The sequence below is a fragment of the Saccopteryx leptura genome, chromosome 5, assembly GCF_036850995.1.
Source record: "Saccopteryx leptura isolate mSacLep1 chromosome 5, mSacLep1_pri_phased_curated, whole genome shotgun sequence".
Classification (NCBI taxonomy): domain Eukaryota; kingdom Metazoa; phylum Chordata; class Mammalia; order Chiroptera; family Emballonuridae; genus Saccopteryx; species Saccopteryx leptura.
Window position 1 is genome coordinate 58,385,985 of NC_089507.1, and position 21,979 is coordinate 58,407,963.

At 42.5% G+C, this 21,979-nt stretch overlaps 1 protein-coding gene across 8 annotated transcripts in view; it reads left to right on the forward strand.

Moving 5' to 3' along the window:
* SEPTIN11 (septin 11) overlaps positions 1–21,979 on the forward strand; it is a 150,643-nt gene that overhangs the window by 120,251 nt on the left and 8,413 nt on the right. For 2 of the 8 annotated variants that reach the window (XM_066384539.1, XM_066384532.1), the window contains exons 6-10: positions 2,007–2,103; positions 3,297–3,465; positions 10,844–10,976; positions 13,271–13,458; positions 19,298–19,481. In XM_066384539.1, coding sequence (XP_066240636.1) covers positions 2,007–2,103; positions 3,297–3,465; positions 10,844–10,976; positions 13,271–13,458; positions 19,298–19,322 — 612 coding nt within the window. In that variant the 3' untranslated portion in view covers positions 19,323–19,481. Of the gene's footprint in view, positions 1–2,006; positions 2,104–3,296; positions 3,466–10,843; positions 10,977–13,270; positions 13,459–15,972; positions 16,966–16,985; positions 19,482–21,323; position 21,979 lie in introns of those variants that run through there. The other 6 variants (XM_066384533.1, XM_066384534.1, XM_066384536.1 and 3 more) reach the window with 6 other exon arrangements.

Consider the following 21,979-nt stretch of genomic DNA (forward strand, 5'->3'; position numbering starts at 1 on the left):
CACATTTCAGTTCCAGACCTGGAGTTTGAGAAAGAGATGTGCTTTGTTTCCTTCTTACAGAGTGTGAGACGAACTAGAAAATATAAATACCTTTGAGCAGCAGGCAGAATACCACTTGGGCAGTCTGGGCAGAGGCTTATGCCAAGCTCTCTGTGGGAGAGGATTTGGCTTTAAAACATACTTGCCTTTCTCAGCTTATCTGTAGTGAAAGAATACTGGGTCAGGGAACCCTAAATAATAATTCTCAAGGCAACCATTTTAAATGTTCTTATTTTTATATGCTAATAGAAAACATAGAATTATTCTTTTCCTCCAGAATGCCTCCATAGCTTCCGAATAAACCAACGTTTAACAGTCAGTGTCTTGAACACTATCTCTGCATGAGATAAGTCTGGGTGCAAGGCGTGGGCCAATAATTTGGACTATGGTGTATTTCTGTCTTGAATTCTGTGCAGTAGTCAACTATCTAAAGCAGTGCTGTTGAACAGAAATATAATATGGGCCACACAAGTAGTTTAAAAATTTCTAGTAGCCATGTTAAAAAAGTGGTAAGACTGCCTGACCTGGGGTGGCGCAGTGGATAAAGTGTCGACCTGGAATGCTGAGGTTGCTGGTTTGAAACCCCGGGCTTTCAAGGTACATTCAGGAAGCAACTACTATGAGTTGAAGCTTCCCTCTTCTCCCCTCTCTTTTCTCTCTCTGTCCGTCTGTCTCTCCCCTCTCTCTAAAAATCAATTAAATTTTTTTAAGTGATAAGAAATTAATTCTAAGATCTTATTTAACCCAATACACCCAACATACTATCATTATAACGTAATAAATGTAAAAATTATTAATGAGGCATTTTCACAATAAGTCTGAAATCCACTGTATGTTGTACAATTATAGCACATCCCAACTTGCAGCACACTTAGTTACTCCCAACATACTTGAAAGTTTTTAAATATCAAATAGGTTTCAGAAAGATAATTTTTCTTGAATATTTGCATCCACGTTGACAAACTGGCTCTTGTCTTTTTAGAAGACTAGAGTTGAAGCAAAGTGAAGTTTAGTTTCTTGATCCCACAGGCCCCATTTCAGATGCTCAAGAGCCATATATATTAGTGGCTACTGGCTTGGGCAGCTTGTGTCCAAAGCTTACTGTGTAGTTTCAGAACCCTTCCAGTTTCCCCTTGGATCTGGTGCATATCAAATATTCAGAATTTGGGTGTGGGAGGGGTAGGATACACAAAGCCTACCCCACTGATGGCAGCATCTCCTCCCTTGCCTGCCCTTCCTGGTTTCTCTTGCCACTACGTAGAGGCCTCTAGAAGTGAGGGGAGTGCAGAGGCAGGTAGAAACCCCGTCTTTGCCTGAGCTGGGGATGATAACTACAGCAGGTACTTGAATAATGTTACTTTGTTCAATGCCATTTCATTATAACTTTGATGAGTGAAAAAAGGAAAAGTGGACTCCAGGCCAGGGCCCCTGTGTGTGGCGTTGTCATGTTCTAACCTACGTCTGTGTGCGTTTTCTCCAGAAACTCGAGTTTCCCCCCACGTCCCAGAGGTGTGCATGTCAGGTGGGGCCTGTGTGTCTCATTGTCCCAGTCTCAGTGTGGGGGGGGGTGTGAGTGCACGCTGTGATGGAAGGTGGGCGTCCTGTCCAGGGAGGGGTCTGTCCTGGTGCTCGGAGCTGCCAGGAAAGGTTCTGGCCACCCTCGACCGTGAACTGGAATAAGCAGGTTGGAAAATAATGATCTTACTTGTTTTTATTAGTCTTCCTTAACTGTGTGTGTGGCTCGCATGCATTCCCGTGTTTAGAAGCGTTTTGGGTCTTTAGAGGTTTGGTGATGTCTTTGTGACCAGAAATATGCCATAAGAACTTAACTCTTGTTGATATCAATTAAACCATAGTAAAATAATTTTGTTTTACAGTCGTTTCGCTTAAGGTTGCAGTGTCCAAGAACCTGCTGACGCCATTAAGTGACAACTTACTGTACTCTCTGTCCCCGTGTTGCTTGGCAGGTCCACCTGCCATTTGCAGTGGTCGGCAGCACCGAAGAGGTGAAGATCGGCAACAAGATGGCCAAGGCCAGGCAGTACCCGTGGGGCGTGGTGCAGGGTATGTGTCACAGGGAAGGGGTTCTTCACATTTAACCCCTGTGATGACCCCTCCTCCCCCCGCTGTGTTTGGGATGGTCCTTAATCGTGGGCAGGTGGAAGGGAGCAGCAGGGTTGTACACATGGCGATCCTGGAGGTGAGAAAGAAACAGTGACCAGGTAGGACAGTGGTGACAATGGAGAGAAGTGGCTGCAAAGCCCTGTTGCCAATGAGGCAGCCCCTGAAGAATGAGGATTTGTGTGGGAAAGTCGGCATAAATTTCTGCCTAGAGAAGAGTTCTTCCCTAGCTGTCTGACCCAGTTTCATCAGCAAAGTATAAGAAAGCTTGAGATTTTTTTTTACAAATAAGAGAGTACTTGTTTCTCCACACTTGTTTATCTATGGAAACATTGTCTTCCAACTGAATGTTATCTTGGTAAATATCTGAGAACTAAGAGATATCTGACCTGTATTTGACATTGTGAGACGTGACTGTGGTCTCTAACCTGAAGAAGCTTCCCATTTGCCACTTTGATGGGCAGGGACTCGATTATTTGCCCTTGCTGTGTGTTCTGAAGCAGGATGTCTCCAGAAAGTTCCTTCATTGGTTTGAGAGATGTGAGTCCTCTTTCATTTGTTCTGAATAAAAGCAATAAATCTGTTAGGAGAAGAAACAATATCTTTGAGGTCCTAGAAAAATTTTTATGAATCTGACCAATTAATCTACAACAAGGAAATTTTCTTCATAGTGTTGTTGATAAAATTAAAGGAGGTAGTATATATAAAAAAGAGCCTTGTACAGCTCCAGACAGCATAGAGTGGTAGAAATAGCCAGTCTTTGAAGCCAGATGTCACGGTGTTTGAATATAGACTCTGCTACCTCTATGTGAGCAAAGCCATGTGGCTGCATCGGCAAAGCAAGGGTCGTAGTGCCTACTTGGCAGAATTATTATGAAGAGCAAAGACACTATTTGTACATCTCCTCCCACAGTGCCCTGCAGTGATTTAGTCCTCTCATCAGTATTATGGTCAGTGTCAGAAATCTTGTCTTCATTGGGGAAGTAAGCGGACTCCAGTAAAGGATCTTCAGGTGGCTTTGAGACTTCAGAGATTTCAGGAGCAGTGATAACAACATCTAGGAAATGTCACTTCGGATTTTCAGTGACATTGTTGCTGATAGCAGCCCCCCGCTTCCCCTCCGCCATCTCTTGCAGTGGAGAATGAAAACCATTGCGACTTTGTGAAACTGCGGGAGATGCTGATCCGTGTGAACATGGAAGATTTGCGAGAACAGACTCACACCCGCCATTATGAATTGTATCGGCGCTGTAAGCTCGAGGAGATGGGGTTCAAGGACACTGACCCTGACAGCAAGCCCTTCAGGTATGAGGCCACCTAGCAATCTTGTTGTTTCCATGACAGTGGCGAAGGTGGTGTATCACAGAAATCCTTGTTGGATTAAAATATCAGGAGGGAAGCATCTGGTGGGAGCAGATTAATCTCACATATTTCCAGACATTGTGATAACCGCTTGATTCACATTATCTCAACTGTTGATGTAGTTGGTGTCATTATCATCCCCACTTTACAGGTGAGGAAATTAAGGCGCTGAATGTGTAAACAACCTGCCCAAAGTCCTATACTTAGGAAGTGACAGGAGTAAGTTTTGAACCCATATTCTTAATCATTACACTCACAGAGGCACAGAGCCTGGCCCAGGCATTTACAGACATGTAGCTGCTCCTTAGAGTTTGCCTCATTCATTTTTGCCAAGTGGGGTTGACTTCCCAAGGCTCGCTCTCTTTGAAGTGCTCTTACTAGCTTTGAGTGGTTCAATACAATACTAACAGTGAAGGAGTAGGAAAGGGGATAACTTATAAAAAAGTCCTTATGGATTTTCCCACATCATTGATGGAGATGAAAAGGGAAAATATGAAGGGGGAAATATCGGAATGTATGTAGAATTAGTGGCTTAGCAAAGGCCCAAGCCCTGTCAGAGCCCGGTGGTGGGGAGAGTCTGCTGGCGTGGGGTGTCTGGCTTGGTGAAATGTCAGTGGAAGGTGAGGCTGTCAGATCAGGCACGCATTGCTTTATCCAGATTGAGCCCTCACAATTCCTTAACATAGATGTGAGGTGCGTCTGGGCTCAGTGTCTCTACCAACTGGGGCCATGGGCCCTTGGAAAAGACTTTTCCTCCTCTTTTGTGGCTAGCCCTATAACTTACCCTCAGCTCCATAGGAGCTGGCTGGCCATCATGCCTGAGTCACGGTGTGGTGTGGCCGAGTCCAGGATCTGCCATTGGGGTGGTAGCGGGTTATTGACTTAGAATTGCTATAGAGGTAGTTTGGTAAAGTCTGGGCTGGTCTCCTGGTCCAGTGCTACTGTGGAGTGCTGTGAGGATGTGTGAGAATATTGGTGAGAACAAATGGAGACCCCCAATAAAAGGCTTCTAGCCGTGAAGTTATCCTCTGGCCAAGTTTGCCTCACGTAGTCCCACTCTGGGGGCTTGTAAAACCGGCATTCTGCAGCCACGTGAAATGTCACTTTTCTGGGTCAAGGTAGAGAATCCCTTTTTGTGTAAACAAGTTTAGCTAACTCAACCTTGAAATGCATTGACCAAAAATCAGCCCCTACAAAATCAGGCCTACTCTGATGGTTTTTAAAGGTGATAGAAATGGTTTTCATGTGGGAGAGGCTATCTTTATTTATTTTTTCATGGAGGATTTTTTCCCCCATGCATACAGATGGAACCAAAGAACTACAATAAAGTTGCACTTATTTGGCCTTCCCCTTCGTTCAGATCCGGGCAGTATTGAAGAGCTGGGCAGAGTCAGTGTCTGGATTCACGTCTTGGCCCTGCGGTTACTCAGCTCCTCAACCTGTCTGGGCCTCAGTTTCTTCATCTGGAAAAAAGGAGCAGGGCTAGATCAGGAGGCAAATCTGGTAAAAGGACTTATTGTAGAATGGGCTAGGTAGTAACCCAACCAGAGCTTCATGCCTGCTCTCACCCATTCCCCCACTTCCCTTTTCTGGCTATTTGGGGTAGAGGGGGAGAAATAGGACACAAGTGGAGCCTGGTCTTGTTCCTGCTTTTTTCCTGAGATATCATTGCCCTCTGCCCAACAGCCCATCTGAACCACTCCTTCTCATCTCAGAATACACCCCCCCCCCCCGACTGCCTGTCAGGTCACAGAAAGTGCTGTTACCACCATTCCATCAAGAGATCACAAAGTTTTCAAGCCCATGAAACACATTTATTTTTTACAGCGACAGAGAGAGAGTCAGAAAGAGGGATAGACAGGGACAGACAGACTGGAATGGAGAGAGATGGGAAGCATCAATCATCAGTTGTTTGTTGCGACGCCTTAGTTGTTCATTGATTGCTTTCTCATATGTGCCTTGACCGCGGGCCTTCAGCAGACCAAGTAACCCCTTGCTCAAGTCAGCAACCTTGGGTTCAAGCTGGTGAGCTTTGCTCAAACCAGATGAGCCCCCGCTCAAGCTGGCGACCTCAGGGTCTCAAACCTGGGTCCTCAGCATCCCAGTCCAATGCTCTATCTACTGCGCCACCACGTGGTCAGGCAAAACACATATTTTTTAAGGGTATGCAGGCCTCAGTTTACCAGCTGAACAGTGCAGAACAGTGGGCAGAGCTCCCCTCTGAGACAGGTGGGGCCATCCAGCTCTGTCAGTTCCTCATTGTGTGAATTGAACAGGACTAACACTCTCTCCAGATTTCTCCATCTGTAAAGGGGAGGGTGATACTGATACCTTATTGGGTGCTTGTAAGGAGTAATGCATTCCCACACATAAATTGCTCCCTAAACCATGGTGACATCTTACACTTGGGCATGCCCTCCACTAGGTGGTTTCAGGAGATTGTCACATGTTGGAAGAGAATTATGTGGTATAAATTGTTAGACTGAGGGAAGAACTGAATGTCTGTATTCATTCTCTCTTCCCTTGACTTCTATGAACAAAACCTGCCTCTACGAAGGTCTATTAGGAGAAACATAAGAAAATAAAATCTTTAGTTTCAAAGCAGTCTCAAACCCGATGAAAAATTGTACATTTCCACTTAGAAAAGGTGTTATGAACTGCAGTTAGAAATTAAGTTGAAAGAGCTAAAAATTGCAAAAGGTATCATCACTTCCGTTATCTGTGAGTGGAGAGAATAGAGGCAGCTCCTCTGGACTCATCCTCACCGACCAGAAGCATCGGTGAGGGTCTCCAGTGTCCCCTTAACATCTCAGTCAGCCGCGGTTCCTGGGGAATATTTTTCTGTGAATGCTGTGGTTCTGAGTCATTTCTACATCACTCACACCCTTAAAATAAGGCTCTATGATTTCTTTCTTAGACGTTCCTGATTATTTCCAATGTCAGACTTCAAAAGCTGGTTCATATCCTAGGACAGGGAGATCTAGTAAGTGGTGTTAACTGAGCCTGCTTTCCTCTTCCACCCAGGATGTCCAACTGCCGTCAGGCTCGTGGCTGCGGCCACCTGCAGCAGCACCTGGCTCCTTTGTCTCTCTAGGTCACAGGCTCTCCACCATAGGCTGCAGCCTTTACTGTGGAATATGGTCTGCATTATGACCTAATGCAGTGGTCCCCAACCTTTTTTGGGCCACGGACTGGTTTAATGTCAGAAAATATTTTCACGGACCGGCCTTTAGGGTGGGACGGATAAATGTATCATGTGACCAAGAAAAGCATCAAGAGTGAGTCTTAGATGGCTATAACAGAGGGAATCTGGTCATTTTTAAAAAATGAAACATCGTTCAGACTTAAATATAAATAAAACAGAAATAATGTAAGTTATTTATTCTTTCTCTGCGAACCGGTACCGGTCCGCAGCCCGGGGGTTGGGGACCACTGATCTAGTGTACATATTTCATGATGCCATACTTGCTCTTATTGTTTGTACTTACTCTGGTATTTTCTATCCTATTCCCTTAAACTTTTTCTTTTAACATATTGGTTAAGACCCTTGATTGAGTCATGACCGTAGCTAGAAATGGCATCTCCAGAAACTGGAGCATAAAGTAGGTCAGGGGTCCCCAAACTTTTTACACAGAGGGCCAGTTCACTGTCCCTCAGACCGTTGGAGGGCCGGACTATTAAAAAAAACTATGGCCTGACCAGGCGGTGGCGCAGTGGATAGAGTGACGGACTGGGATGCCGAGGACCCAGGTTCAAGACCCTGAGGTTGCCAGCTTGAGCACGGGCTCATCTGGTTTGAGCAAAAGCTCACCAGTTTGGACCCAAGGTCGCTGACTTGAGCAAAGGGTTTCTCGGTCTGCTGAAGGCCCACGGTCAAGGCACATATGAGAAAGCAATCAGTGAACAACCTAGGTGTCGCAATGCGCAACGAAAAACTAATGATTGATGCTTCTCATCTCTCTGTTCCTGTCTGTCTGTCCCTGTCTATCCCTCTCTCTGACTCTCTCTCTGTCTCTGTAAAAAAAACAAACAAACAAAAAAACTGAACAAATCCCTATGCACACTGCACATATCTTATTTTAAAGTAAAAAAACAAAACGGGAACAAATATAATATTTAGAATAAAGAACAAGTAAATTTAAATCAACAAAACTGACCAGTATTTCAATGGGAACTATGGGCCTGCTTTTGGCTAATGAGATGGTCAATGTCCGGTTCCATATTTGTCACTGCTAGCCGTAACAAGTGATATGACATGCTTCCAGAGCAGTGACGCATGCCTTCCGCGTCACAGGAAGTAGTACTGTACGTGAGCGACGCCGCGCTTTGCGGTGCCACCACATACAGTACTCCAGGAGCACAGGATGCATCCACCAATGAAAGAGGTGCCCCTTCCAGAAGTGCAGCGGGGGCCAGGTAAGTGGCTTCAGGGGGCCGCATGCGGCCCGCGGGCCGTAGTTTAGGGACCCCTGAAGTAGGTTGTGGCTGGAATTGAGTAAGGCAGAGTCATCTTGAGAGTGCTTAGTATTCTTGGTAGCATTGTCTGTGGATTACCTTTAAAACGTTTCCATGATTAAACAACTTTGGCGAGCTCTAAGTCAATCTGACGGGCTTTCCAGAGCACTTAAGACAAGCAGTGGATGGCAGACTAGTTCCATCAGATTACTTGGGGAACATTTAAAAAAATACAGATTATTTAGCGTTAGCCTGACACCCTGACTCAGCATCTCCAGGAGTGAAGGTAGGAAACTGTATTTAGAAAAGTCCAGTAAAACATGCCCAGGCGATCCTGATGTGCACTGGCTTTGTGAACCACTGTGCAGTGCAACTCTCCTAAAGGGAGACCACACACAGCATTTCCCCTCTACTCTTTTATTTTCCTTTTTTTAAATTTAATTTAATTTTATTTTATTTTTGTATTTTTCTGAAGTTGGAAATGGGGAGGCAGTCAGACTCCCGCATGCTCCCAACCAGGATGCACCCGGCATGCCCACCAGGGGGCGATGCTCTGCCCATCTGGGGCGTCGCTCTGTTGCAACTAGAGCCACTCTAGCGCCTGAGGCAGAGGCCACAGAGCCATCCTCAGCACCCGGGCCAACTTTGCTCCAATGGAGCCTTGGCTGCGGGAGGGGAAGAGAGAGACAGAGAGGAAGGAGAGGGGGAGGGGTGGAGAAGCAGATGGGCGCTTCTCCTGTGTGCTCTGGCTGGGAATCGAACCCGGGACTCCTACACGCCAGGCCGACGCTCTACCACTGAGCCATCCGGCCAGGGCCTTATTTTCTTTTTTTTTAGTGAGAGGAAGGGAGGCAGAGAGAGACTCCCGCACGCACCCCAACATGGATTCCACCCATCAAGCCCTTGCTTTGGGAATCCCTCTTTGTAAGATCTCTTGGAAGAGTGATCTCTGAAACACATTTTGGGGGTTGTTTCTTGGTGGCTTTTCTATAAATGGTATCCCAATGCTTGTGAGAAGAGAGAGATGTATTCATTATTCTAAAATCATCAAAAACTAAGTTTCCCTTGAGATTTCATAGCAGGGACAAGCCATCTTTTGTCTTTGGCAAGTCTGACCCAAATAATGGTGGTGAAGAGTTTATTGGAAGCTATCAAAATGAATTCATGAATTTTTTTGTCATTCTGAATCAGCATACTTCTCTATCTTTGATATACAATAGCTATAAAGATTAGCCAACATTAACATTAGACAGATTTAGTTTCGTAAGATAATGTGAAAGCTAAATATACCTCTGGAAACTCAAAACAGGATTATTCATTAACAGGCAGTATTGATACCCTTGAGGGCAGGAGAACTTACTTTTAATCAATCAATAAAAGCATTGATTGCAAAAGTAGAAACAATCCTAATTGAGACATTTTCTAATTGTTTAGTTCTTTGTATATATCTACACGTACGTGCACTCTCACCACCTGACTGTGTGAGTGCTGAGGGTGGCTCTGCACGGTACCTGGGCTCATCCACAGGTGCTATCCAGTTTGGAGTCAGCACTTTGGATAAATTTGGTCCACGGGTAAAGGTGGATAGTCCTGCTGGCTTGTGTTACTCTGACAACTCTTGTTCTAGGGAAAGTGCAAGGGAGAGAGAAATAGCAATAGCACCTTATAAAATACCAACAAACTTCTCTCTGTTTATTTATTTATTTATTTATTTAACTTTTCTCTGTTTATATGGGTGTGGGTGTCTGTTTTTTTAAGCTGTGTTATCAACAGTGATATTTCTGTAAAGATATTTGTTCTGACTTAGAGATAAAGCTGAGTCCTGGCATTTGATTTAAAATATTGGGCTCTTGGCCTGACCTGTGGTAGCGCAGTGGATAAAGCGTCAACCTGGAAATGCTGAGGTCACCAGTTCAAAACCCTGGGCTTGCCTGGTCAAGGCACATATGGGAGTTGATGCTTCCAACTCCTCCCCCCTGTCTCTCTCTCCTCTCTGTCTCTCTCTGTCTCTCCTCTCTAAAATGAATAAATAAAAAAATAAATTAAAAATAAAATAAAATATTGGGCTCTTAAGTAAGTTCTGTAGTCAGTCGGGAGGAGGATGGGATTTAAATTTTTTTTAAATTTAATTTAAAAAAAAAAAATTAAAAAATAAAATTCCTCCCAGATCTATTTATAATTGGTAATGCAACTTTAAAAGTAGCAATTTTGTTGTAATATCATTAGATACACTATTGTCTGTTTTGATGGTTCACTAAGTCTGTTTTCTATACGGAGGTCTGGAGGGAGATGAATAGAGGAGGGTGATATTTACTAAGCACTGGATGCTCTACTCACTTTGCCATTTAATTCCCATAGTCATATCCCTGAAGGTAGGTGCTATTGTATCCATGTCTTAAACAGGGAGCATTGAAGCTTAGAGGCTCTGATCCTTGCCAAGATCAGTCAGCAAGTTGCTGTGACCAGAATCGTATGAAGTACCTATGCATTCCTCTCCCTACACTACACCACCTCCATCTTCTGAAATTCTTAATCATATCTCAGTATCTACCTGGTGGGCTTCTCTGGAAGAGACCAGTCAGCCCAGCCCAGCTTTCCCTGCATGAGTATGTGTGGGATAAAACATAGCCAGTGAGGGACGGCTTGTTAGTGCTGTATTGTGATTACTGACTCATCTCTGGCTCTTGATACACTTGTCTTTCTCATCACTGCATAACTAAAGAGATGATGGTGCCATTTTATGTGCCTTTCTTGTGGTAAGTGGCAGCCATATCTATTTTTTTGGAAGAGGGCAGGTGGAAATTCTATGAACTGAATTATCTTATGCAATTTTATGACACTGTCCTTGTTTGTGACTTTTGAATAGTCTTCAGGAGACATATGAAGCAAAAAGGAATGAATTTCTGGGAGAACTTCAGAAGAAAGAAGAAGAAATGAGACAAATGTTTGTTATGAGAGTGAAAGAGAAGGAAGCTGAACTTAAAGAGGCAGAGAAAGAGGTAAGCCATCTATCTGTCCTTTTTCATGGAGGAGAAATAAGCAAATTATTTTATTAATGGCACGTTTTGTAGGACTTCATGCTGTTTTCAGTACCTTCTTCATATATTTTATCACATGCATGGCATACTAACCTAGCAAGAAAAGTAGGTCAGATATTCTCATCCCCATTTTACAGATGGTAAAACTGAGAGTCGTAAAGGTTAAGCGATCTATGCAGTCCTATACCAAATTAGTAGCTAAACTGAAACTAAAACTAGATCTTAGGTCTCTGGACCTGGTTCCATTTTCTTTGTAGCTCGTATTTCTTCAACATACAAGTCTTGAAATAAGAGATTTGAGATTCCAGGATAATTATTATCTTAGTATATTAGCCAACTCAGTGAGCTAAACAGTGGATGGCTCTTCAGCACTGATAGGCGACAGTCTCTGCACACCATTCCTGGGCTCACGGCTCACACTTCCCCCTTTGTCGGCATGCTCTCCACTCCCACACCCCTTTGACTCCGTCTCATTCCCCATGCCAAGGCCAAATTAACTGCTTCCTGGAAGTTCACATGGATTTCTGCTATAATACTCATTCCTTTGAGAGAGAGAGTGTGTGTGATATGCTTGCTTCTGATGATAGATAATGAGTATCTGAGTGCTTGATCTGTAGCTCACTACATTTACAAATGAAATTGTCTAATTTTCTCACCATCCTCTTAATTTAGCTGAAACTTAGAAATTATTTAAATAGTTGTTCGCTCAACACAGTTTTGCTGCAGAGAGGAAAACTGATCCTTATTAGCTGTTGGTTTTAAATGCTAAGTGGATGCTAGGTAAAAATCTAGAATTTGCCAGTAAGAATATTTTCCTTTCAGCCCTGGCTGGGTGGCTCAGTAGATGAAGCATTGCCCCAGCGTGCCAAGGTCGCTGGTTTGATCCCCAGTCGGGGCATGTACAAGAAGCAGTCAACAAGTACACAACTAAATGGAACAACTGAGTGGAATGGCGAGTTAGTACTTCTCTTTCTCTGCCTCTCCGCCTCTTCCTCCCCTACTCTCCTTCTCCCCCTTCCTTTGAAATTCAGTTTGTCAAGGGCCAGAAATTTCTCAACACAGTCATCTGTAGTAGCTATATATGTCTCAAAGTAAATATATATTATATATTAAATAAAGAACTACTCTTCTCACTAGTGTGAATTTCTTATTACGAGCATGGATAATTTTTATTTCCTTCTTTGTGCTTTTTACAATGACTATATACACTGCTCACAGAAATCAGGGGATCAGGGAACATGCAGATACTCCAGTACTTTCAGCCTTTTAGTGCATTTTCACCAATGAAATAAAAGTTGGTTTTGCATCTCATTTGCGTAATTGAACAACTTTTTTTGACTTGTCGTTTGCTTTTCTGATGTTCTTGTTTAATAAAAAAAAAAAATCAAATTCTTCTTTTTTTATTGCTTCATATTCATTTTGAAATACCCCTAACTTTTGTGAACAGTAAAGTCATGGTGCACTTTTGACTGGTCACAGGAAAGCAACAAAAGACGATAGAAATGTGAAATCTGCACCAAATAAAAGGAAAACTCTCCCAGTGTCATACCTATTCAGTGCAGTTCGATGTGGGCTCACGCACAGATTTTTTAGGGCTCCTTAGGTAGCTATCCCGTATAGCCTCTACAGACTCGTCACTGACTGATGGCCTACCAGAACGGGGTTTCTCCACCAAACTGCCGGTTTCCTTCAACTGCTTATCTCACCGAGTAATGTTATTCCTATGTGGTGGCGCTTCGTTCTGAACGTGCTGATATTCACGTTGCACTCTGGTCACAGATTCAAATTTAGCGAGCCACAGAACACACTGAACTTTTCTCTGTACCGTCCACATCTTGACTGGCATGGTTGTGGGCTGCTCCGCTGTATACACAGTGTTACGTCATCATCTGCACATGCGCACATGCTGCCACATCATCCTACAGAGACTGGGAGGGTTTTCCTTTTATTTGGTGCAGATTTCACATTTCTATCTTTTGTTGCTTTCCTGTGACCGGTCAAAAGTGCACCATGACTTTACAGACACACTGTATTTTATTGTTAGAAAAAATATGCAAGGATTCCCTTTAGCTCCACAGGGTCCGAGCGCCAAAGGAGAACAGGACTCCAAGGGACGCCTTTCCCCCCTTAGCTGGCTGTCCCGGGCGCCAGGCGCTGCCTCACTGCTGCGATGGAGGCACGGGCAGCGACGCGGGCCAGACAGCCCACACCGGCCAGCTCCCCGCCCCTCACAAGCTGTCTTCTCTTTCTTCCAGCTCCACGAGAAGTTTGACCTGCTCAAGCGGACACACCAAGAAGAGAAGAAAAAAGTGGAAGACAAGAAGAAGGAGCTGGAGGAGGAGGTGAACAATTTCCAGAAAAAGAAAGCGGCAGCCCAGTTACTGCAGACCCAGGCCCAGCAGTCTGGGGCCCAGCAGACCAAGAAAGACAAGGATAAGAAAAAGTAAGCAGGTGTCACCCCCTGTAGGGGCCTCTAACAATCTCTTCCTCTTGCATGTCTCTACTTTACCCATTTACAGACTGGAAACTGGTCTGTTCCAGAAAGATAAAAGCAAGTATTTTCTCTACAGTGGAGGGAAGATGGCAAAGGTTTTTAAAGTCTCGAAAGGGTACACAAACATTAATTTATAAAACCTGACCACATGAACAAGCAATCAGGACTGGAGTAACCTTGCCTCTCCAGTAGCGTCTTCTGCACCAACACTAGGACTTTCAAGAAGACGATTTATTTCTCTTCACTACTCTTTGGAGACAATCCTCATGACTCCTGGTAAAGAGCATCCTAAAATTATGATTGTTAGGATTATTTTTCTATTCTGCATTGTAAGGCTTGATAAGCCAGTCATTGTTCCCCAATTGAAAGATTTGGAAGAACTGCTAGTGATGACTAGTTTTCCTCTAAATTCAACAGGATGATGAATTGTTTTACTATGAAAACGGGATCACAGTCCCATCTAGTTAAGACATCCCCAACAACCCTCAAGACACACCTATACCCAACATACACACACAAAAAACCATTTTAAAATACGGCTTTGATTTCACGTGCCACAGGGTCAGATTCTGCTCTTGTTTCGGCATCTATGAGACGCCAGTGACAGCTGCCTGAAGGCAGTGGGCGATCTGGGCCTTACATGACATTCTCCGGTGATTTGAAGCTGTATGTCAAACCACCGTGAAGACTAGAGAGTGCAGTTTTATGACATTTGCTGTTGGCTGACAGAAAGCACAGTGGTCAGTCCAGCACCTGGAGGAAAAGCTCTGGTGGCTGGCGAGCCCGCGGGCCTGTCCTCCCCGTCCGTGCGGTGCTCTCCGAGCAGCAGGGAGACAGCTCAGAACGGGCTCCAGGACTCTGGCTCTTCGTCCTGATACGCTACTGTTCTAGGGGAAAAGCTGACAACTAAGGAAACAATGAAAATGTTGGTCCTCAAGCCAGCAAAGACACATTTAAAAAATATGTACATAGAAGGTAGAATTGCGTCTGCACAGTAATTGAGAGCTGTCCTAAGGATTGTTCACGGAGTCGTGGTGAACAGACAGACAGACTTACCCTTGAGGAGTCTTGTTACATTGCCTGTGGTAGAAATCAAAATGCACTGTTACAGTGACTCACGGAGAAGGTCTTCAGTTACACTACAAATTTGACAAGCTCTGAGACAGCAGGAAATGTGTCAAGAGAGCAAAGGAGCAGGCACATTTTCTAAGCAATAGAAAGTCGTTGATTTAGGTGAGGTGTGACTTTAATGGAGTTTGTACAGACCCAAGTGATGAAAGGACTCCAAGGGCTGAACATTTACTTATGTTAGATGAGCCCTGAGAGTAACAATTGCCTAGATTGTAATCCAGTTCATGAAAGCACTTTGTAGCTACACACATTGGAAGAGTGTCTGTCGGTCAAGGATGGTGACATTCCCATGCAGGTTCAGAGAGTACAGTGAGTCTTGCAGTGACAACAGAAAAACATTTGGCATCATACCCTTGTCGATTCAAACTAACCCAAGATAAAAGTAGGTGTAGGTGTAGAGGGGTGTGTGTGTGTGTGTGTGTGTGTGTGTGTGTGTGTGTGTGTGTGTGTCTGCATTTGTAGGAGTAAATGAAACAGAAGCTGCTGACTCAGCTTAAGAAACCCAAAGTTAAGTTTTTCTTATCCTGAAGCACTAACGTACTTAAAGGTATATATTTTAGAATTAAAAATGTTTATAGAAGACCAGCAATGTTCTAAGGATATTTCATGTATACTGGATGTGCCTTTAAGCAATAAAAATTCCAAGGGATTCAAGATTGTGCCTCCATTTTAAAATACCTACCTAGTAACCAACTTGCTAGTATAGGGAGGTTTTTTCCTTGCCCTGTTGAACATTTCAGGTTATCTTCTTCCCAGCCTTGGACCTTAGCAGTATATATGCTTTTCAAGTTATAGGAAGTATATATGAGTTCTATTTTAGCCTTATTTATATATTCTCATTTATTATTAATGGATTAGACTTAATTTGGTGCACATGCACAACAGTCACCAGGGTTTGTGCCTGATAATGTCGTGTATTTTTTGGTAACCGCTAGGTTCTTACCCTTTTCCACACTTTACTATTTGAACAGTGAGATCAACTGCCATTTGGAGTCCTGAAGTGTAAAAGTAAAACAAACACAAAAAAAGCACCAGTTCTCTTCCTGCTAGTGGAGGGTTTTGGTTAGAGAGGACCACAGAAAGACAGTAGCCAGGGTAAGCAAAGCAGCACTTTGAAAATAAATGGGAGACTCCTGTAGCCGGGAGATGCTGGAGTCACCATACGTGCCGCTTAGAGCTGGTTTTGTTCTAGGGAGAAAACAAGAAAGGAGATGCCTATTTATTCACCTGCTATGTTTCCTCCTCAGAGCCTAACTTAGTTTTTCTAATAGTTTTAAATTCTGTTTTGTTTTGTTTTTTCTATCTTAATGACATGCTCCCTTTTTAACGTAGGTAAGGCTTTATACTTCTCCTTGACCTGTAGTGGCATGAGATCATATAACATTTCCTAAGATTTCAAAGTAGAACTAACCCTGGCACTACCATTAGCTGGACCCCACCTCCTGCCACCTCTGGCCACCAAGTCACTTTCCTTGCTTGCAGCTACACCACAGTGGTGGGACTGCCCGAGGGTAAGTTGTTCAGTGGACAGTGTTCCTCTTTTATGAGTGCTTTGCACAACTACTAGCAGGCATTTGCTGGTTAAGATAACATCCATCCCAAAAGAAAGTTTTTAAATCCATCATCTTGAAACTGTACCTGGCATCTGATGACTATAGTTCGCACAATCATCCCTTCACCTTTTTTTTTTTTAATTGATTCTTGCTAAGGAATGCAGTTGCATGTTTTGGACTTGCCTACAGTTAGACGTGCGGGTCTGGCGTTTGGCACTGCCTTGAACTTAGAAGAGGGGGCTGGCTCCTGGCATTGCTGTAGCTGTAACCTCATAGTGATTGTCTCTTTTTATTTATTTTTTTTCCTTTCCTAGTAGATTAATAGCATGTCATCCACTGTATTCCAACCCCCAAGTTAATTGCTCAAAGTCATTAATAGCATATTTATTCTCATACTCCAGCAGCTCACAAATGGAAGAGGCGACTCCTATTCAGTACAGATGTGATGCCTAAATCTTAACAGAATAGATAATGGTTCTGTGTTATTTGGAGAAAATGACAATGAAACGGTAGATATTCCGATGAGAACATGTAGTGGTTTCAAGAAGTCACTGGTGAACCCTGAATTACAGGCAAATGGAAACTAACCACGTGTTCTTTAATTCAGTATCAAGTGTTGCTTTTGCTTGTCATGTAGAATAGCTTACTCGAAGTTTTGGTTTTAATTTCTGTCAATTCCATAATCATTGCATGAGCATTCACCATCACCAAATGCTGGTGCTGGCGCTCCTAATTTTCCTTTCTTTCTTTATTATTATTTCTAACTTTTTTGTTTTGTTTTTTAACTTGCAGTGCAAGCTTCACATAAAGCCTGGCAAGCCAAGGATGGTCCCGCATTCACCTGCTTTTGCAGTAATATTGTATCTCTGCCATCTGTGTCCTTTTTTTTTTATTTTAACCTTTCCCCAGACACCAATAACTATTAACTCATCTTGCTGAATGTTGTTGGGTGCTGGAAAATGATAGAACAAGGGAATAACAGCCAAAGCTGTATGCAGCTGGACTTTGTTTCTGGAAAGTAAATGATTTGCCTTTCATGCCTGTTCTGAGTGGCAGCAGGAAGCATGCCTGTTACATGTATGTTGCTTTGGACTGAGGGAAGGAGGGTAAATTGCTACATGTACGACTGACAGGAAAACTCACCACCTCAGCAGCTGAATTATAAACCTGAATAGCCATGACAATTTATTTTAATTATTCATCTTTGTGGTGGCAAAAGCCTTGAACTCACTGTTTTTCTCTACATCTACCCCAAACCCAAGATAGTTTGAATATAGGCAGACCAGTGGGTAAGCTTTATATGACCTTTAAACTTGCACGAATTGTTCGATACTATAACAACATTATTTGGTCCGGGTTGTGGGTCTGTTCAGACTGACTATCCCTGCTTATAGCTTTAAAAATGTGTCTGAACTCCTCTCAAATTCTGGCCAAGTTGAACAGTATAAAACTGCAGTATCTGTGAGAAGATCAAGTTTGCACTGATAAAAGTGAACATAATCATAGGTTCATAATCAGCAGCCTCAATAGTTGGAAAACAATATTGCTTAGTGTAAGACTCTGCCGAGGATGAAGGGCTTGCTGTGCCCTCCTTACTCCTTACAATTAGCAATCTTTCATAAACAGTTCAATTTGCTCTCAGTGGTCTGAGAGGGAAGACATAATGACTGATGCCAGGATATCAGTACTCCTAATAACATTATTCAGTCATGAGAAGAAAGTTTTCAGAAATTAAAATGTGTTGTAAATTCTGTATCATCGCAGCATAAATCTGCCATTTCAGGTAGAAATGAGAAGGAACATAACACAACCTGTGAGCCAAACAAAGAAAGTGGAAATTTAACTTCACATCAAGCCTCCTTGCATAGTGTCCTTTCCATACGTGTCAATAAAGGGAGGAGAAAATAGAGCAGCTGGTTTTTCGTATCCAGTTGTCCTGAAGGGATTTCCTCACCTTTCCCCTAACAAGTAGCTTACCTCCTCTTTATGTCCATGGCCCATCACCCCGTCAGTGAAGGTTAGGACTACCCCATCTGCCATGACATAGATGACACCCCAGATTTGTGTGGAAAAAAGCATTTGTAATCTCTTTTCTGTACTGTTCTTTGAAAGGCTGACCCTTTCATCGTCTTAATTTTTTTCCCCTCTAATAACAGGATCCTCCCAGCTTTGCCAGTAACCTTGTAGTCTCCTGTTTCTTACTTTGAAAGAACAACATTTCTCATGAACCTAATACTTTACTTGTGCATTTTCCTCTGGACTTACTAGTCATACATTAAAGGAAATATACCTTTACACACACACACTCACACACACACACACACACACACACACACACACTTTTTAAAAATAACAAGACTCTAGTTGATTCCCATAAAGATTTTTTTTTTCCTTCTCTTGGTCCTCAACCAAGATCTTAGAGGAAAGAAGGAATGGTTTTCCATAAACTGATTAAAGCTTTATTTGGTAAATTAAGAAATTAGTTTCATTGAAGCCCAAACTAAGCTGGGACAGAAACTGCAAAATAGGAACAGCGATAGTGATATAGAGACAGGTTTGAGAGGAAGTGGGCCAACGTTTTTGTTTTTGCCTTTTTTTTTTCTATGATTCTAGTGTGATGCTAGCTATGAGCAGCCAGATTGCAGATGGCATGCTGATTCTAACTACGGGCTGAATTTGCTCATATGCTTGCCCCAGACAAAAGCTTGAATACTTGTGTTGTATGCTTGTTCCAACTGCTGCTTGTGCGAGCCCTTTGTACTGTATAACAGAAAACACACTCCTAAATTTTAAAAATGCATCACTTGAAAATCATTCTCAGAGCATTGTTAAAGCCTCTTTAAAGTGAGCCTCGCCGTGAAAGGCATTCAGCTGACTTTGATTCCAATATTATTGATTAATTGATTTTTTTTCCATTAAATTTTCCACGGTAAAATAAGTCATATGGAGAATCAGGGAACAAAAAGTCAAAAGAAATATATAGACTATAGAAGCTTTTTTTTTTTTTTTAATGCATTGCTTCTGAACTTTTTCTCCTCTGCTCCCCATCCCTGTTTAGTTTGTTATTGCTGTCCTTCTTTCTGTATCTGTGCCTTTTTTCACAGTAGTCCTTGGCTCTGCACGGAATAAATGATACCCTCAAATCTAATTGGATATGCTTTCGCCTTTGCATGTAAGTACAGTAGTAAGAAACCTTTGAGATTTTTCTGAGTTTAAAATTACAGAAACATATGGAATAGATTTTTTTTTTTCTTTATTGGGGCGGTAAAGAGGTAATCATTTGAGTAGCTTTTGGTTTAAAAATAAAAACTAAATATATTTAAAATGGCCATGTTTATATCTTTTTTCACAAGAAACATAAATTCAGTTTTTCCTTGATATCAATCTGGAGGTCAGAAATTACTAGTCCCAGTCTGTTCTGCACAGCATAGTGGGTGTTACTGGATATTACTGAGGGTTCTTGGTTCTATGTAAATAAAGCTCGAGTGAGAAACTACTGCCTTCCACTGGAGAATATCAAGGAGGAAGAATTTTTATGCTAGGCTGCCTCTGTGACTGCTTAACTTTTTGCGATCTTGCTTTAATGGCCTGGCCCTTGTGCTAACTGCTGGCAGTGATCTGTTTTTTTTTTTCAGTTTTTTTTTTTCTTTTTATTTTAATGCCAGACAGCTCTGGCCTCTCCCCACATCTTTTGTTTAATTATAATGGCCAACTTTTTGCTTCTTCTGGAGTTTAGATACCCACAATAGTTGTACGGGTAGTAGGATGGGATAGGAAAACATTTATGAGATTATTAGAAATGTTGAGGCTGTTTTCCAGGTTAGGCTCTTTATTAATTGGTCAAGGTTTTGTCCTGAAAAGGCATCTCAACCAGGGGAACACTTAATGGAAAGCTGGGCACATGTTACTTTTCTTCCTCCTCTGCTTTGTAATCTCACCAGCAATAAAAGTAACTTATTCTTCATATTTTGTGCACCTCAAAAAAATAGACTTGGTTTCCTCACTTGAGAGACACCCAAAAGCATTTCATATGCAGTTTAATCAGGTTTTTCAGCTGTGACCAACCCCTGCCATCCTGTCTCTGTGTGGTCCTGCCAAAACTGTCCATTCACACCCCTTTGCTTTTCCATCCGCAAGTGTTTGAAGTTGTCAAGTCTTAGTTAGCTTCCTGAAGTCTTGGTTCCATGGACAGAATGCATATGTGATGACTCTTTAGTGGAAATTATAACCTACAAAGTCTAGACTGTATGTAGGTATGAAGGGAATTTTTAAAATAAATTGAAAATTAAGCTGTGAACAGCATTAGAACTTAGTCTATTTCTTAATTTTAAAATATGCTGATATGCCTTAAACTGTAGTTGTAGATCATTGTCTTTTTGCTGTTTGAAAATAACCAATGTGTTTCTAAAACTGTTGTGTAACCTATTTTCAGTGTTAATGCAAAATTGTCATGTATGTATGACTGCATGTTAGACTTGTCTTTTTAAAAAAAAAACAACTAAAATAATTGTATTGATGTGAAGCATATCATTTTTTCAAGTATGAAAGTAATCATCACTTTGCAAATGTGCTCAGTAATTTGGTGTCTGTTAAGGTAGGAGAGTGGTGGACAGGTCATCTATGCATATATCACTAGTGCCAAGACATAAAGTGGGGGGAAATATATTTTTACCCAAACATTGTGTGCCCTTTTGTGAGTTCTTTTAGTCACTGTTTGATATGCATATGTATCTGTGCTGATTATACTGGATAAAAAATAGGGAAGAGCCTCATGCTTTCCTGCCTTGTCTGCTGGACTTCAAATGCTACCATCTGGGCAGCACCAAGATACCATGTGGTGTCCTGTTCTTCACAGACTGTCTCTGCCACCTTTCTCCCCCATTCCCATACCCATCTGTCCTGACTCGTGTCCCCGGGTGCCCCGCTGTCACTAGGCGCACTGAGGCATCCTCTTCCTCCCCGGCCTTTGCTGCCGACACTGCTGGTGCTGCTGCTTAACATGCTCAGAGGAAGTCATCCCTTTAACTGACACACTGCTGTTCTTCCACAGTTCATTATAGAGAAGCTCTTTTTTATTAAGCCTTTTAAGAATCGAATTTGAATTGAACCTTTCTTTTTTCTCTTCTGTAGCTTCTTCTTTATGTAACCATCCTGTTGACAAGCCCTACTCTCTCCTAATGGACATAGAGCATTAGAAGAGCAGGAGCTGTCTGTTCACACGTGTTGGGGAAGAGTTACCTCATTTCCACCATCGCCTCCTTTTCTTTTAAAGTCTGGGTCAAATATTGCACTGCTGTTTGTATTTTCAATGCCTATTTATAAACCACTACCCATGTGGTTACTAATGTGACATCACTACCAAAATCAGTTATACTGCTAAAAGAAAATTGAGTGAAACAGAGAACTGGGGCCAAGACCCAAGGTAGCCATGTGTTGGGATCTTCTTGCCTAGCTGTTGTGTTCTTGAAGCTGCTCTCCAAGAACTCACGGACTGAAGACAGCATGTACCCTAATCTGAGGTGGCCACCACCTCCAGGGTTCACAAACTATCTCAAGTTAACTCCAGACCTCTCTCCCCCATGAATAACATTCTGAACAACCCCATCAGGACCCTCAACCAACCATCAATCAGGTCATAAGATCTGGGCAACATTTTCCTTACTTTTCTTAGTTTTATGGGTTGTTTTGGAGTTTGGGGTTTTTTCTTAAACATTTGGTATTGCATGAAGAGAGATGACTACATCTTTTTTTATTTGATGTGTCCTATTGATACAATGTTTTTATTT